Source organism: Panulirus ornatus, chromosome 65 (assembly GCF_036320965.1).
Source record: "Panulirus ornatus isolate Po-2019 chromosome 65, ASM3632096v1, whole genome shotgun sequence".
NCBI classification, from domain to species: domain Eukaryota; kingdom Metazoa; phylum Arthropoda; class Malacostraca; order Decapoda; family Palinuridae; genus Panulirus; species Panulirus ornatus.
In genome coordinates this window covers 1,219,966-1,235,572 of record NC_092288.1, presented here as the reverse complement: position 1 = coordinate 1,235,572, position 15,607 = coordinate 1,219,966, and the positions used below count along the sequence as shown (strand labels likewise).

General features: G+C 44.2%; 1 protein-coding gene across 4 annotated transcripts in view; it reads left to right on the top strand.

Annotated features, from left to right (window-relative positions):
* Nucleotides 1-2,602: 2,602 nt before the first annotated feature.
* LOC139746567 (uncharacterized) overlaps nucleotides 2,603-15,607 on the top strand; it is a 133,215-nt gene continuing 120,210 nt past the window's right edge. For all 4 annotated transcript variants that reach the window (XM_071657931.1, XM_071657928.1, XM_071657929.1 and 1 more), the window contains exon 1: nucleotides 2,603-2,735. Coding sequence is in view for 3 of the 4 variants with exons in the window: in XM_071657928.1 (XP_071514029.1) it covers nucleotides 2,628-2,735 (108 nt within the window). In the remaining variant the exon portion in view is untranslated. The remainder of the gene's footprint in view (nucleotides 2,736-15,607) is intronic.

Below are 15,607 nucleotides of genomic sequence, written 5' to 3'. Positions count from 1 at the left end.
GTCTTCATTCCCCACCCACTCAGTCTTCGAGTAGCGCCAGAAATCAGGGAGATTATGGCTTGGAATCAGCACAACGAACACTGCAGAACACCCAGAGTAACAATTAACCATGCCATCCTAAAGACATTACTATCCCCATAATGGAAGCTCTGCAAAGAAATGACTGAAAAGAGATTTAAGCATCAGTAAGATGTGTGTAGAAACCAACCTGAGTCGACAGCCACAGGATCTCCAACATATACAATGCTTCAGTAACCTCTAGCTATTTTCTAGCCCACTTTTGAGAGGCCTGAACTACATTTATCCCCAAACCTGGTAACGACCACAAAATTCCCGTTAATTACAGGCCCACAAGCTTGGTAAAGACCACAAAATTCCCATTGATTACAGGCCCATAAGCTTGATTGAGTCTTTGGGAAAAGCGTTTGAGACTGATCAATCAAAGACTTTAATGGTACCTGGAAGACACAGACCCCTCGCCCCAGACAGTCTGGCTATAGACCATACCACTCGACACAAGCAAATCTTAACCTGTTGACTAATGACATACACGTTAGTAGAGAAACAAGTTACAAAACTGCCTTGGTCACCAGAGACTTGGAACACGCATTCGACTCGGTGTGGCACGGAGGACTGAGCTATAAAATCTGTACTTAATTTAATCTTCTACAGCCTATAGGAAAAATTTGCAACTTCCTGCACAACAGGAAGACGTAGATCACATACCACAACAACCTGCCTCGTAAATTTCAACCAACTGCAGGCGTGCCTCAGCGCTCCGTCCCGTCATCTTGTAGACAAGTGACAATACGCCGTGACTAACGTTACTCTCCGCCGAAAATGTGACAACTGGTGCGCGGTAAAATTTTTGGCTGGTCTCGAAGAGCTCAATCCGAGATTGATCAGTCGTCTCCCAGTGGAAGCTCAAGTGGTGTATCAGAGATAACCCAGTAATGTGCATGATAACATACTTCACGTCTCATAGGTGACCTCCCGCTACACCTTACCTCTCTGTTTACCTTTACTGCCGTTTCGTTAATCCTACTCCAACCTAAGTACTCACTAGTAACAGATTCCCACTACGCAAACATAACAGTTAGGCCACCCAGGTACGACTCGCCCTAGTTGGACTATCGTTTTCGTCGTACAAGCATGAAAACCAAACTACACCTGTACGCAGCCCTAATCCGTCCACTCTCTGTCCTAGAACTCTAACACCACGTCACTTGCAACCCAGGCCAACATGTTCAAACCACCGCCTCCAGAACAAGACATTACGTTCGCTAAATATTTAATTAAACGCCAACTGGCGGGCAGGATTTCATAACAGCCGAATCCTTGCATCAGCGCGCAAAGCTGCCTCCTATATGTCTAAGAAGACACAATGTTATACAAATAAACCATGTACGAGCTTGCCATACCTTGTTCACCGAGACCCTGGAGACAGCAGACCGGACAAACACGAGGCTCTGAAAATTAAAGACCCCATCTCCCACATCCAGTATATTTAGCCTGGCTGTCTCCTACATCCACTCTAACCTTTCCTCAATATACACCAGAAAGCCCTTCAGACCCCCGTCCACTTCTCCGTGCCCTGACCTGTCCTTAGCCAAATTCACACAACCCGTGCACGCTGGATCAAGTTCTCACTTAAGCTTCCACTAAAACTTCCCTTTCCTTCCACTATTTTTCTTTCCCATCTTTCCTTCTTTCTGCTCTTCCTTGAAGGGTTTTTCTTGTCCATAATTTCAGTTCAGTTTAACACGGCAGTCAAGCAGCTGACCCACTCTAGACGTTAAGTTTACCACTACGGTACCTGAATTCTTGGCCATGTGACTAGACTCAAGCCGCCTTTGGGGCGCCTTCTCCGTCAGTAGAAGTGTCCTACGTGAGTGGTGGTGTTTCATCTTCCCGGCAGGTCTTGTGGTTACTCATCTCCGGCGTCCACTTTCACCAGTGCCAAGCCTGTCTCTTATTTTCTCAACTTGCTTAAGTTGGCCCCTACTTCCCCGTCGTAATCCTGCACCTTCGGTAGTTCATTGCCCTGAGCTATTTCACCATATGTACCTTAAGCAACAAAGCACTGCTGTTATTGTTAGTCGTGTTTCCGTATCCATCTCTTTCATTTTCATGAAGCATAATATTACATTCCCTGAAAACACCCGCCTATAGTCTAAAAACTTGTATAATAGTCGAGAATATTTAAGAGATTACATTACAGCTACGTAGTTACATTACAGTGGTAGTGTTACCTCTGAAGCAAGAAGGTACGGTACATCGTTGGGTAATGTTACTTCTCAGATTCTCGAATAAGTTGATAGTCTTTTCTTAAACACATCATGAAGTTTTACAGAACAGGTCAAGTCTTGTAGATGTCGGCTGGAATCCTGAGGTATTGTCTATTATCATTATTATTATTATCATCATCATCATTATTTTTAATACTATTAATATAGTTGTTATTGTTGTTCTTAGCTTTAGTCTAACCTTACCTAGCATGTATGTGTTATGAATACTGGTGAAGTTAGTGACTGGCTGCCAGACGCAAAAATCCCCGGCCGCCACCACATCGTACTGCGCGCCCGAGCCAGTACCAGGTGGCTACTCGTAAGTGTAAGCATTATTCGATGGCGCTCCTTAAACCAACATCATATTTCTGGTTGTGTGGTGTTGTGGTCATCGGCCAGGTGATGTACTGTCAGGCAACGATGCCGAGACCCAAGTGTTTTATGCAGGTAAGACGACACGTCTTCCTCGAGTCGGTTTCTTGTTTTTATCTATAATGGATATAATCGGTTATCCTAACGCCATATTGTTGATATGATGTTAAGGCAGGAGAGGTCAAGGTCTTCTGATTCATGTTCTTTGTGTGTGTTTGTCTTTATTTACATATTTTTATATATTAAGTGAAAATATAATACAAGGATGTAAGGCATTGATGCACTGTATAATGTATGAGATACAGGTGCAGTTGGTTGGAGTAGGGTAGTTAGAGGTGCGGTAAGGGATTGATGTAGCTCGTCCAATGGAGTGGTTAAGTTTATGGAGGAATAATATGATGAGGAATGTTTACAATTTAGAGATAATCCTTACTAGTACACTGAGGACATGACCACAGCTTTACACCGAAGGATTTACACTGATGTTTCAACCCCTCACCACGACCGATGAACACCGGGTTCAACCCTTGGGTATCATGGAATGCTCTTTGACCTGACCTGTAAGGGTCAACCCGTCGTGAGGTGTGGGGCCGAACCGTTGCGTCGTGCTCAGGGGGGTGACCACTTGGCATAAGTAACTTTACAAGTAACGTAATTTTCATAAAGGATTTTTGAGGTCCGGTTAATGTTTCCTGTCACTGTACGTCGTGGTACACAGTCACTGTACGTCGTGCTATACAGTCACGGAACGTCGTGCTACAGTCACTGTACGTCGTGCTATACAGTCACTGTACATCGTGCTATACAGTCACGGTACGTCGTGCTATACAGTCACTATACGTCGTGCTATACAGTCAGGCTTGTGTGTCGCTCCTGGGGTTCAGGGGAGATAGGCGGTCGGGAAGGGTTATAATTGAGGAGGGTGTGGTGTGACGGGTCTACAGCAAAATTCTAACTCAGATCTTCAATTATTGTCATTATTTATTTATTTATTTATTATTATTATTATTATTATTATTATTATTATTATCATTATTATTATTATCATTATACTTTATAGCCATTTCCCGCGTCAGCGATGTAGCGCCAGGAATAGACGAAGAAAGACCCATTCACTCATACACACACACACACACACACACACACACATATATATATATATATATATATATATATATATATATATATTTTTTTTTTTTTTTCATACTATTCGCCATTTCCCGCATCAGCGAGGTAGCGTTAAGAATAGTGGACCGGGCCTTTGAGGGAACATCCTCACCCGCCCCCCCCCCTCCGTTCCCTCTTTTGGAAAATTAAAAAAAGAAAGTGAGAGGGGAGGATTTCCAGCCCCCCGCTCCATTCCCTTTTAGTCGCCTACGACACGCAGGGAATACGTGGGAAGTATTCTTTCTCCCCTATCCCCAGGGATATATATATATATATATATATATATATATATATATATATATATATATATATATATATATATATATATAATATATTTATATATATATATATTTATATTATATATATTTTTTTTTCTTGCGCTGTCTCCCGCGTTAGCGAGGTAGCGCAAGGAAACAGACGAAAGAATGGCCCAACTCACCCACATACACATGTATATACATACACGTCCACACACGCAAATATACATACCTATACATCTCAATGTATACATATATATACACACATAGACATACATATATACACTTGTACATAATTCATACTGTCTGCCTCTATTTATTCCCATCTCCACCTCGCCACACATGGAATAACAACCCCCTCCCCCCTCATGTGTGCGAGGCAGCGCTAGGAAAAGACAACAAAGGCCCCATTCGTTCACATTCAGTCTCTAGCTGTCATGTAATAATGCACCGAAACCACAGCTCCCTTTCCACATCTAGGCCCCACAGAACTTTCCATGGTTTACCCCAGACGTCTCACATGCCCTGGTTCAGTCCATTGACAGCACGTCGACCCCGGTATACCACATCGTTCCATATATATATATATATATATATATACCTCGCAAACGCGGGAGGCAGCGACAAAGCAAAAAAAAAAGAAAAAAAAAATGTATATATATATATATATATATATATATATATATATATATATATATATATATATATATATTTTTTATACTTTGTCGCTGTCTCCCGCGTTTGCGAGGTAGCGCAAGGAAACAGACGAAAGAAATGGCCCAACCCCCCCATACACATGTATATACATACGTCCACACACGCAAATATACATACCTATACAGCTTTCCATGGTTTACCCCAGACGCTTCACACGCCTTGATTCAATCCACTGACAGCACGTCAACCCCGGTATACCACATCGCTCCAATTCACTCTATTCCTTGCCCTCCTTTCACCCTCCTGCATGTTCAGGCCCCGATCACTCAAAATCTTTTTCACTCCATCTTTCCACCTCCAATTTGGTCTCCCTCTTCTCCTCGTTCCCTCCACCTCCGACACATATATCCTCTTGGTCAATCTTTCCTCACTCATTCTCTCCATGTGCCCAAACCACTTCAAAACACCCTCTTCTGCTCTCTCAACCACGCTCTTTTTATTTCCACACATCTCTCTTACCCTTACGTTACTCACTCGATCAAACCACCTCACACCACACATTGTCCTCAAACATCTCATTTCCAGCACATCCATCCTCCTGCGCACAACTCTATCCATAGCCCACGCCTCGCAACCATACAACATTGTTGGAACCACTATTCCTTCAAACATACCCATTTTTGCTTTCCGAGATAATGTTCTCGACTTCCACACATTCTTCAAGGCCCCCAGAATTTTCGCCCCCTCCCCACCCTATGATCCACTTCCGCTTCCATGGTTCCATCCGCTGCCAGATCCACTCCCAGATATCTAAAACACTTCACTTCCTCCAGTTTTTCTCCATTCAAACTCACCTCCCAATTGACTTGACCCTCAACCCTACTGTACCTAATAACCCTGCTCTTATTCACATTTACTCTTAACTTTCTTCTTTCACACACTTTACCAAACTCTTTCACACACTTTACCAAAAATGGGTATGTTTGAAGGAATAGTGGTTCCAACAATGTTGTATGGTTGCGAGGCGTGGGCTATGGATAGAGTTGTGCGCAGGAGGATGGATGTGCTGGAAATGAGATGTTTGAGGACAATGTATGGTGTGAGGTGGTTTGATCGAGTAAGTAACGTAAGGGTAAGAGAGATGTGTGGAAATAAAAAGAGCGTGGTTGAGAGAGCAGAAGAGGGTGTTTTGAAATGGTTTGGGCACATGGAGAGAATGAGTGAGGAAAGATTGACCAAGAGGATATATGTGTCGGAGGTGGAGGGAACGAGGAGAAGAGGGAGACCAAATTGGAGGTGGAAAGATGGAGTGAAAAAGATTTTGAGTGATCGGGGCCTGAACATGCAGGAGGGTGAAAGGAGGGCAAGGAATAGAGTGAATTGGAGCGATGTGGTATACCGGGGTTGACGTGCTGTCAGTGGATTGAATCGGGGCATGTGAAGCGTCCGGGGTAAACCATGGAAAGCTGTGTAGGTATGTATATTTGCGTGTGTGGACGTGTGTATGTACATGTGTATGGGGGGGTTGGGCCATTTCTTTCGTCTGTTTCCTTGCGCTACCTCGCAGCCGCGGGAGACAGCGACGAGGTATAAAAAAAAATATATATATATATATATATGTATGTATGTATGTATGTATTTTGATATATATACATATACACAGTCAACTGGCTGAAAAAGTGGCCCCAACCCGGGCGGGAAGGATACGTTGCTGCGTACATGCTGGTACGTAGAACCTAAGCATGATGAATGATACAACGGTTGTAGGAAGAGGGGACCAGTTGGATAATGTGATGAGTGGTTTGATGGATCTGTGTAGTGATGGTGTAATGCAAGATATATTTGTTGCAAAGTGCCAATGTAACGTATGGCAGCAGCTCAACATCTGCTGTTACTGTAACTTTCATTGTTACTGGCAGGTGTGTACGTGTCAGGCAGGGTCAGTCCTTTCTAGACTCATGTGAATTAAGTGTACATTCCTCAGGCCTGTGTATACTCCTGAGGCCTGTGTATACTCCTGAGGCCTGTGTATACTCCTGAGGTGTGTATACTCTTGAGGCTTATGTACATTCCTGAGGCAGGTGTTTACTGAGGCCTGTGTACACTCCTGAGGCAGGTGTACACTTCTGAGACCTGTATACACTTTCGAGGCCTGTGTATAATCTTGAGGCCTGTGTACATTTTTTAGGCCTCTGCACATTTTTGAGGCCTGTGCACATTTTTGAGGCCTGTGTACACTCCTGAGGTATATCCACAATCGTAAGGCAGGTGCATTCCTAAGTGACTGAATGGTAAACACAGAACAGTTAGGAACGAGTTTGTCGGCTGCTAGAGCGTGGGACGGTAAACCAGCGTCTTGTACTGCCCTGTATCATGTAGAGAAGACACCGCTGGTGAAGGCGGGAGTCAGATGTTATCGTTGAGTTTGCTGTAATGTTTATGTTGATATTTCATTGTAGTGTATCATGATGGAGGAAGTTATCGATGGTGTGTCAGTAAGCTAACCGTCAGGTTAGGTTTAAGATTCAGCTGCCGACGGAGAGCTAATTGTGGAGGCCGCTGGTAAGGATGGAGAGTTTTGCTCCTATCAAGGGCGCAACATAATCGGTACAACTTTCCACTTCATTTTAACCCCCCCCCCCTCTCACACCTGACTTAACCCCACCCTAAACCTCGCCATCGAACGTGATCTTCCTCTTGGTAGCAAAGAGTCTCATCCGATGATAAGCAAGTCACTGGTGGTGTAGGAGGGAGAGAAATGCCGATGACAACACCCTCGCTGGTCAGCATGGTAAGTGGAAGGTGGGTTCGTTATTTGAAATTTAAGCCTTTCGATTGCCAGGGTCATTAGGACCGACAACGTCAAGTTATAACCGCCTGTCGAAAAATCTTGAACAATTTCAGTCGTTCAGAATAATTCTAAAATTTTAGAGTAAAAACAGTCTCGCAATATATATATGGCCATTGATGGAATCTCACATAGCTTTTCGAAGGTAGACAGGTATGGCGACTTATGGTAAGTAATAGATAGCTTAGTTGCCGTAAAGTAATTTCTGTTTTAAGTTATTTGAGTTTTAAACATATTAGTACGGTTAGCTATAACAGTAATTGCTGGTAATGGTTTTCTGAAATATGGCTGTCTGATTAACGTCGAAACAGCTAAGGTGGAGGTTGACTGTGGCTCTTGTTATATCAAGCTGGCTGTCTGGTGGTCATTACTGTTGCCATTGGATTCCTATATTCCGCCCATACTCCTGATTCCTACCTATAATATATTCAATAATTAGATTTAGATTAGATTTTGCTTGTGTGATATTGTCTTAGCCTACCTTAGACGAGAGGTGAATTTTGCGCCATCATGAATATCATTTGTCTGTCTTCCGGTAGAACGTCATGAAATTGTTAGGTTGATATTAGATGAATATGTATAGTTAATGTACGTATTGGAAGAATTAATGACACAAATATCATAGTCAATAAGTTTACAGAGTTATGAACACCTGGAAACTACCGTTGCGTATATTGGAGTAATTTATGTATTCGTCCAGGATGATGATGTCGTCACTCATCATACATCCTGCACACGTACCGTACATCATGAGAACCCTGTGAGGGTTCAGTACCGTACAGTATGAGAACCGATCCTGACCTCAGCTCAAACGTCCATTACTACCAGACAACTGTGCCTCATCCACCAGTCCCTCTACCCGACCATCCACCAGTGCCTCTACCCGACCATCCACCAGTCCCTCTACCCGAACATCCACCAGTGCCTCTACCCGACCATCCACCAGTGCCTCTACCCGACCATCCATCAGTGCCTCTACCCGACCATCCACCAGTGCCTCTACCCGACCATCCACCAGTGCCTCTACCCGACCATCCATCAGTGCCTCTACCCGAACATCCACCAGTGCCTCTACCCGACCATCCACCAGTGCCTCTACCCGAACATCCACCAGTGCCTCTACCCGAACATCCACCAGTGCCTCTACCCGACCATCCACCAGTGCCTCTACCCGAACATCCACCAGTGCCTCTACCCGAACATCCACCAGTGCCTCTACCCGACCATCCTCACTTGTCCATCCGGTGGGTTTGGTCCACAATTTTTGTTGCACAATTTTTTTTTACCCACATTTTAGTCATCAGGAGGGGAAAAACAACTGGTCAGGTGTAATATATATATATATATATATATATATATATATATATATATATATATATATATATATATATATATATATACATACTATATATACTATATATACTATTCGCCATTTCCCGCATTAGCGAGGTAGCGCTATGAACAGAGGACTGGGCCTTAGAGGGAATATCCTCACCTGGCCCCCTTCTCTGTTCCTTCTTTTGGAAAATTAAAAAAAAAAAAAAGAGAGGGGAGGATTTCCAGCCACCCGCTCCCTCCCCTTTTAGTCGCCTTCTACGACACGCAGGGAATACGTGGGAAGTATTCTTTCTCCCCTATCCCCAGGGATAATATATATATATATATATATATATATATATATATATATATATATATATATATATATATATATATATATATATATATACACACACACACACACTTAATCGCCGTCTTCCGCGTTAGCGAGGTAGCGCAAGGAAACAGACGAAAGAATGGCCCAACCCACCCACATACACATGTATATATGCATAAACGCCCACACACACATATACATACCTATACATTTCAACGTATACATACATATGCATACACAGACATATACCTATGTACACATGTACATATTCATACTTGCTGCCTTGATCCATTCTCGCTGCCACCCCGCCACACATGAAATAGCATTCCCCTCCTCCCCCCGCACGCGTGCGAGGTAGCGCTAGGAAAAGACAACAAAGGCTACATTTATTCACACTCAGTTTCTAGCTGTCATGTGTAATGCACCGAAACCACGGCTCCATTTCCACATCCGAGCCCCACAAAACTTTCCATGGTTTACCCCAGACGCTGTACATGCCCTGGTTCAATACACTGACAGCGCGTCGACCCCGGTATACCACATCGTTCCAGTTCACTCTATTCCTTGCACTCCTTTTACCCTCCAGTATGTTCAGGCTCCGATCCCTCAAAATCTTTTTCACTCCATCCTTCCACCTCCAATTTGGTTTCCCGCTTCTCCTTCCCTCCACCTCTGACACATATATCCTCTTGGTCAATCTTTCCTCACGCATTCTCTCCATGTGACCAAACCATTTCAACACATCATCTTCTGCTCTCTCAACCACATTCTTTTTATTACCACACATCTCTCTTACCCTTTCATTGCTTATTTGGTCAAACCACCTCACACCACATATTGTCCTCAAACATCTCATTTCCAACACATCCACCCTCGCAACCACATAACATTGTTGGAACCACTATTCCTTCAAACATGCCTATATGTATGTATATATATATATATATATATATATATATATATATATATATATATATATATATATATATTTTTTTTTTTTTTTTTTTTTTTTTTTGCTTTGTCGCTGTCTCCCGCGTTTGCGAGGTAGCGCAAGGAAACAGACGAAAGAAATGGCCCAACCCACCCCCATACACATGTATATACATACGTCCACACACGCAAATATACACACCTACACAGCTTTCCATGGTTTACCCCAGACGCTTCACATGCCCTGATTCAATCCACTGACAGCACGTCAACCCCGGTATACCACATCGCTCCAATTCACTCTATTCCTTGCCCTCCTTTCACCCTCCTGCATGTTCAGGCCCCGATCACACAAAATCTTTTTCACTCCATCTTTCCACCTCCAATTTGGTCTCCCTCTTCTCCTCGTTCCCTCCACCTCCGACACATATATCCTCTTGGTCAATCTTTCCTCACTCATTCTCTCCATGTGCCCAAACCATTTCAAAACACCCTCTTCTGCTCTCTCAACCACGCTCTTTTTATTTCCACACATCTCTCTTACCCTTACGTTAGTTACTCGATCAAACCACCTCACACCACACATTGTCCTCAAACATCTCATTTCCAGCACATCCATCCTCCTGCGCACAACTCTATCCATAGCCCACGCCTCGCAACCATACAACATTGTTGGAACCACTATTCCTTCAAACATACCCATTTTTGCTTTCCGAGATAATGTTCTCGACTTCCACACATTCTTCAAGGCTCCCAGAATTTTCGCCCCCTCCCCCACCCTATGATCCACTTCCGCTTCCATGGTTCCATCCGCTGCCAGATCCACTCCCAGATATCTAAAACACTTCACTTCCTCCTGTTTTTCTCCATTCAAACTCACCTCCCAGTTGACTTGACCCTCAACCCTACTGTACCTAATAACCTTGCTCTTATTCACATTTACTCTTAACTTTCTTCTTTCACACACTTTCCCAAACTCAGTCACCAGCTTCTTTAGTTTCTCACATGAATCAGCCACCAGCGCTGTATCATCAGCGAACAACAACTGACTCACTTCCCAAGCTCTCTCATCCCCAACAGACTTCATACTTGCCCCTCTTTCCAAAACTCTTGCATTCACCTCCCTAACAACCCCATCCATAAACAAATTAAACAACCATGGAGACATCACACACCCCTGCCGCAAACCTACATTCACTGAGAACCAATCACTTTCCTCTCTTCCTACACGTACACATGCCTTACATCCTCGACAAAAACTTTTCACTGCTTCTAACAACTTGCCTCCCACACCATATATTCTTAATATCTTCCACAGAGCATCCCTATCAACTCTATCATATGCCTTCTCCAGATCCATAAATGCTACATACAAATCCATTTGCTTTTCTAAGTATTTCTCACATACATTCTTCAAAGCAAACACCTGATCCACACATCCTCTAACACTTCTGAAACCACACTGCTCTTCCCCAATCTGATGCTCTGTACATGCCTTCACCCTCTCAATCAATACCCTCCCATATATATATTCGTCATTTCCCGCATTAGCGAGGTAGCGTTAAGAACAGAGGCTGAGCTTAGGAGGGAAAGTCCTCACTTGACCCCCTTCTCTGTTCCTTCTTTTGGAAAAGTAGAAACTGGAGGGGCGGATTTCCAGCCCCCCCCCCCCCGCTCACTCGCCTTTTATTTGCTTTTCACGACACGCAGGGTATACGTGGGAAGTTTTCTTTCTCCCCTGTCCCCAGGGATAATATATATATATATATATATATATATATATATATATATATATATATCTTTCATACTATTCGCCATCTCCCGCGTTAGCGAGGTAGCGTTAAGAGTAGAGGGCTGGGCCTTTGAGGGAATATCATCACCTGGCTCCATTCTCTCTCTCTCTCTCTCTCTCTCTCTCTCTCTCTCTCTCTCTCTCTCTCTCTCTCTCTCTCTCTCTCTCTCTCTCTCTCTCTCTCTCTCTCTCTTTTCCCGTTTCTCACGATAGCAGTGAAGCGTTAGGACCAGACGAAGGAAGGCCACATCCGTTCCCATACATTCTGTAGGTGTCCTGTTTATTGCGTGACGATGTCTGAGGACAAGTTTAAACGGCCTTGTTAAGCAGGAGTATTATCATTTAGTATATATTGAGCGGGGAGCCCGGCATGAATGTATCTGTAGGAGAGAGAGTGTGAGACAGGTCGTGGTGTTCGACAGCGACACCAGCAGTGAGACAGGTCGTGGTGTTCGACAGCTACACCAGCAGTGAGACAGGTCGTGGTGTTCGACAGCTACACCAGCAGTGAGACAGGTCGTGGTGTTCGACAGCTACACCAGCTGTGAGACAGGTCGTGGTGTTCGACAGCTACACCAGCAGTGAGACAGGTCGTGGTGTTCGACAGCTACACCAGCAGTGAGACAGGTCGTGGTGTTCGACAGCGACACCAGCAGTGAGACAGGTCGTGGTGTTCGACAGCTACACCAGCAGTGAGACAGGTCGTGGTGTTCGACAGCGACACCAGCAGTGAGACAGGTCGTGGTGTTCGACAGCTACACCAGCAGTGAGACAGGTCGTGGTGTTCGACAGCTACACCAGCAGTGAGACAGGTCGTGGTGTTCGACAGCTACACCAGCTGTGAGACAGGTCGTGGTGTTCGACAGCTACACCAGCAGTGAGACAGGTCGTGGTGTTCGACAGCTACACCAGCAGTGAGACAGGTCGTGGTGTTCGACAGCTACACCAGCAGTGAGACAGGTCGTGGTGTTCGACAGCTACACCAGCAGTGAGACAGGTCGTGGTGTTCGACAGCGACACCAGCAGTGAGACAGGTCGTGGTGTTCGACAGCTACACCAGCAGTGAGACAGCAGGAAATTTTGCCACGTGGTGCGTGTCGTGCCTCTCTTGCTCCCAGCGTTTGTCAAGCAACGCTATTATGTGACCTTGTAGGAGTGACGGTGGGCCTCCATGAGGTGCTGTCGCGACTACTGGTGGTGGTGGCTGAGGCAGAGGCTGCTCCTGCTCATTCATGAAGAGTGATGATGTGTTGCTGCTGCTGATGTGTGTGTAATATCAGCCTTGTGGCTGGCCGTCACACACGTTTCCAGGATACTCTTGCCGTCATTGCCAGACTTGCCTGGGTTACGTCAAGTGAACACAGTATACGATTGTGAAGGATATGTTGAAGATTTGTAAGGAGGAAGTACCTTACTATTACATTTGAAACAGCAAGAAAAGTATAGACAAGCCCAACAAATTGAGTGTACATCAATAAATGTACCTGGTAAAACATGCACTGTTGAAGATAACAGGGTCACTAGACTACAAGATGTCGCAACGTTAGGTTAGGTTGGACAGAAATATTAATGGTGTGACCTGTACAGTGTGTGGACACGGCTATGAACATATTCTACCTATGGTAATTCAGCGTTTTCGAGTTGGATCTAAATATATATTGCAAGAAACTATAATTCCTTATGACTTGATAAGAGGGCACCTGATTATATCCACATCTTACATTACACTCATGAGTCAAATGTATGAAGTCGATTGTGCGACATTAAAGTCACTTGATTAGAACGACGCAACGCCTGTTGTATCAATATATTTTGACGAAAGTGGTAAATAATATATTCATTTCACTGTACATCTGTTAGTGTGGGTTTTCCCTGTGGCATTTATGTCTCAGATTTAAACTCTCTCAAAGTGGGCAAGGCTTTGAGTTAGAGCAACTGTGTAAATTGTAAGGAACTGATTGATACCATATTCGTTTCCAGTGTATGTGCTGCAATAGCAGGAACGCTTAGCAAGATGCACTTGAAGGTTTGGTCATCTGGTGCGCGAAGATGGCGACCAGTTTTTATTTACAATAACAACCGGTAGTATTAGAATGATCCAAGAATTAAAACATGACATTTTTAAAATATGTATTGGTTATGAATTAGTTATGTATTTGAGACTGATTTGACCTTTGACTTTACACTAAAGCATCACACGCTGTGTGGTTTGTGTTTGTATGTTGAAGACAATTACCACAAGCAGAACACCGCGGTATAGCAGCGGTTGCTTTGCATGTAACATTTATGTATCTGGAGAAGGCATATGATAGAGATGCTCTGTGGAAGGCATTAAGAATATATGTTGTGGGATGCATGTTGCTGGAAGCAGTGAAAAGTTTTTATCGAGGACGTAAGGCATGTGTACGAGTAGGAAGAGAGGAAAGTGATTGGTTCTCAGTGAATGTCGGTTTGCGGCAGGAATGCGTGATGTCTCCACGGTTGTTTAATTTGTTTATGGATGGGGTTGTTAGGGAGGTGAATGCAAGAGTTTTGGAGAGAGGGGTAAGTGTGCAGTGTTGTGGATGAGAGGTCTTGGGAAGTGAGTCAGTTGTTGTTCGCTGATGATACAGTGCTGGTGGCTGATTCGTGTGAGAAACTGCAGAAGCTGGTGAATGAGTTTGGTAAAGTGTGTGAAAGAAGAAAGCTAAGAGTGGATGTGAATAAGAGCAAGGTTATTAGGTACAGTAGGGTTGAGGGACAAGTCACTTGGTAGGTAAGTTTGAATGGAGAAAAACTGGAGGAAGTGAAGTGTTTTAGATATCTGGGAGTGCATTTGGCAGCGGATGGAACCATGGAAGCGGAAGTGAGTCACAGGGTGGGGGAGGGGTCGAAAGTTCTGGGAGCGTTGAAAAATGTGTGGAAGGCGAGAACATTATCTCAGAAAGCAAAAATGGGTATGTTTGAAGGAATAGTGGTTCCAACAATGTTATATGTTTGCGAGGCGTGATTTATGGATAAGGTTGTGCGGAGGAGGGGGGATGTGCTGGAAATGAGATGTTTGAGGACAATATGTGATGTGAGGTGATTTGATCGAATAAGCAATGAAAGGGTAAGAGAGATGTGTGGTAATAAAAAGACTGTGGTTGAGAGAGCAGAAGAGGGTGTTTTGAAATGGTTTAGTCACATGGAGAGAATGAGTGAGGAAAGATTGACCAAGAGGATATATTTGTCAGAGGTGGAGGGAACGAGAAGTGGGAGACTAAATGGAGGTGGAAGGATGGAGTGAAAAAGATTTTGAGTGATCGGGGCCTGAACATGCAGGAGGGTGAAAGGCGGGCAAGGAATAGAGTGAATTGAATCGATGTGGTATACCGGGGTGGACGTGCTGTCAATGGATTGAACTAGGGCATGTGAAGAGTCTGGGGTAAACCATGGAAAGCTGTGTGGGGCCTGGATGTGGAAAGGGAGCTGTGGTTTCGGGCATTATTGCATGACAGCTAGAGACTGAGTGTGAACGAATGAGGCCTTTGTTGTCTTTTCCTAGCGCTACCCCGCACACATGAGGGGGGAGGGGGATGGTATTCCATGTGTGGTGGGGTGGCGATGGGAATGAATAAAGGCACAGTGTGAATTGTGTGCATGGGTATATATGTATGTGTC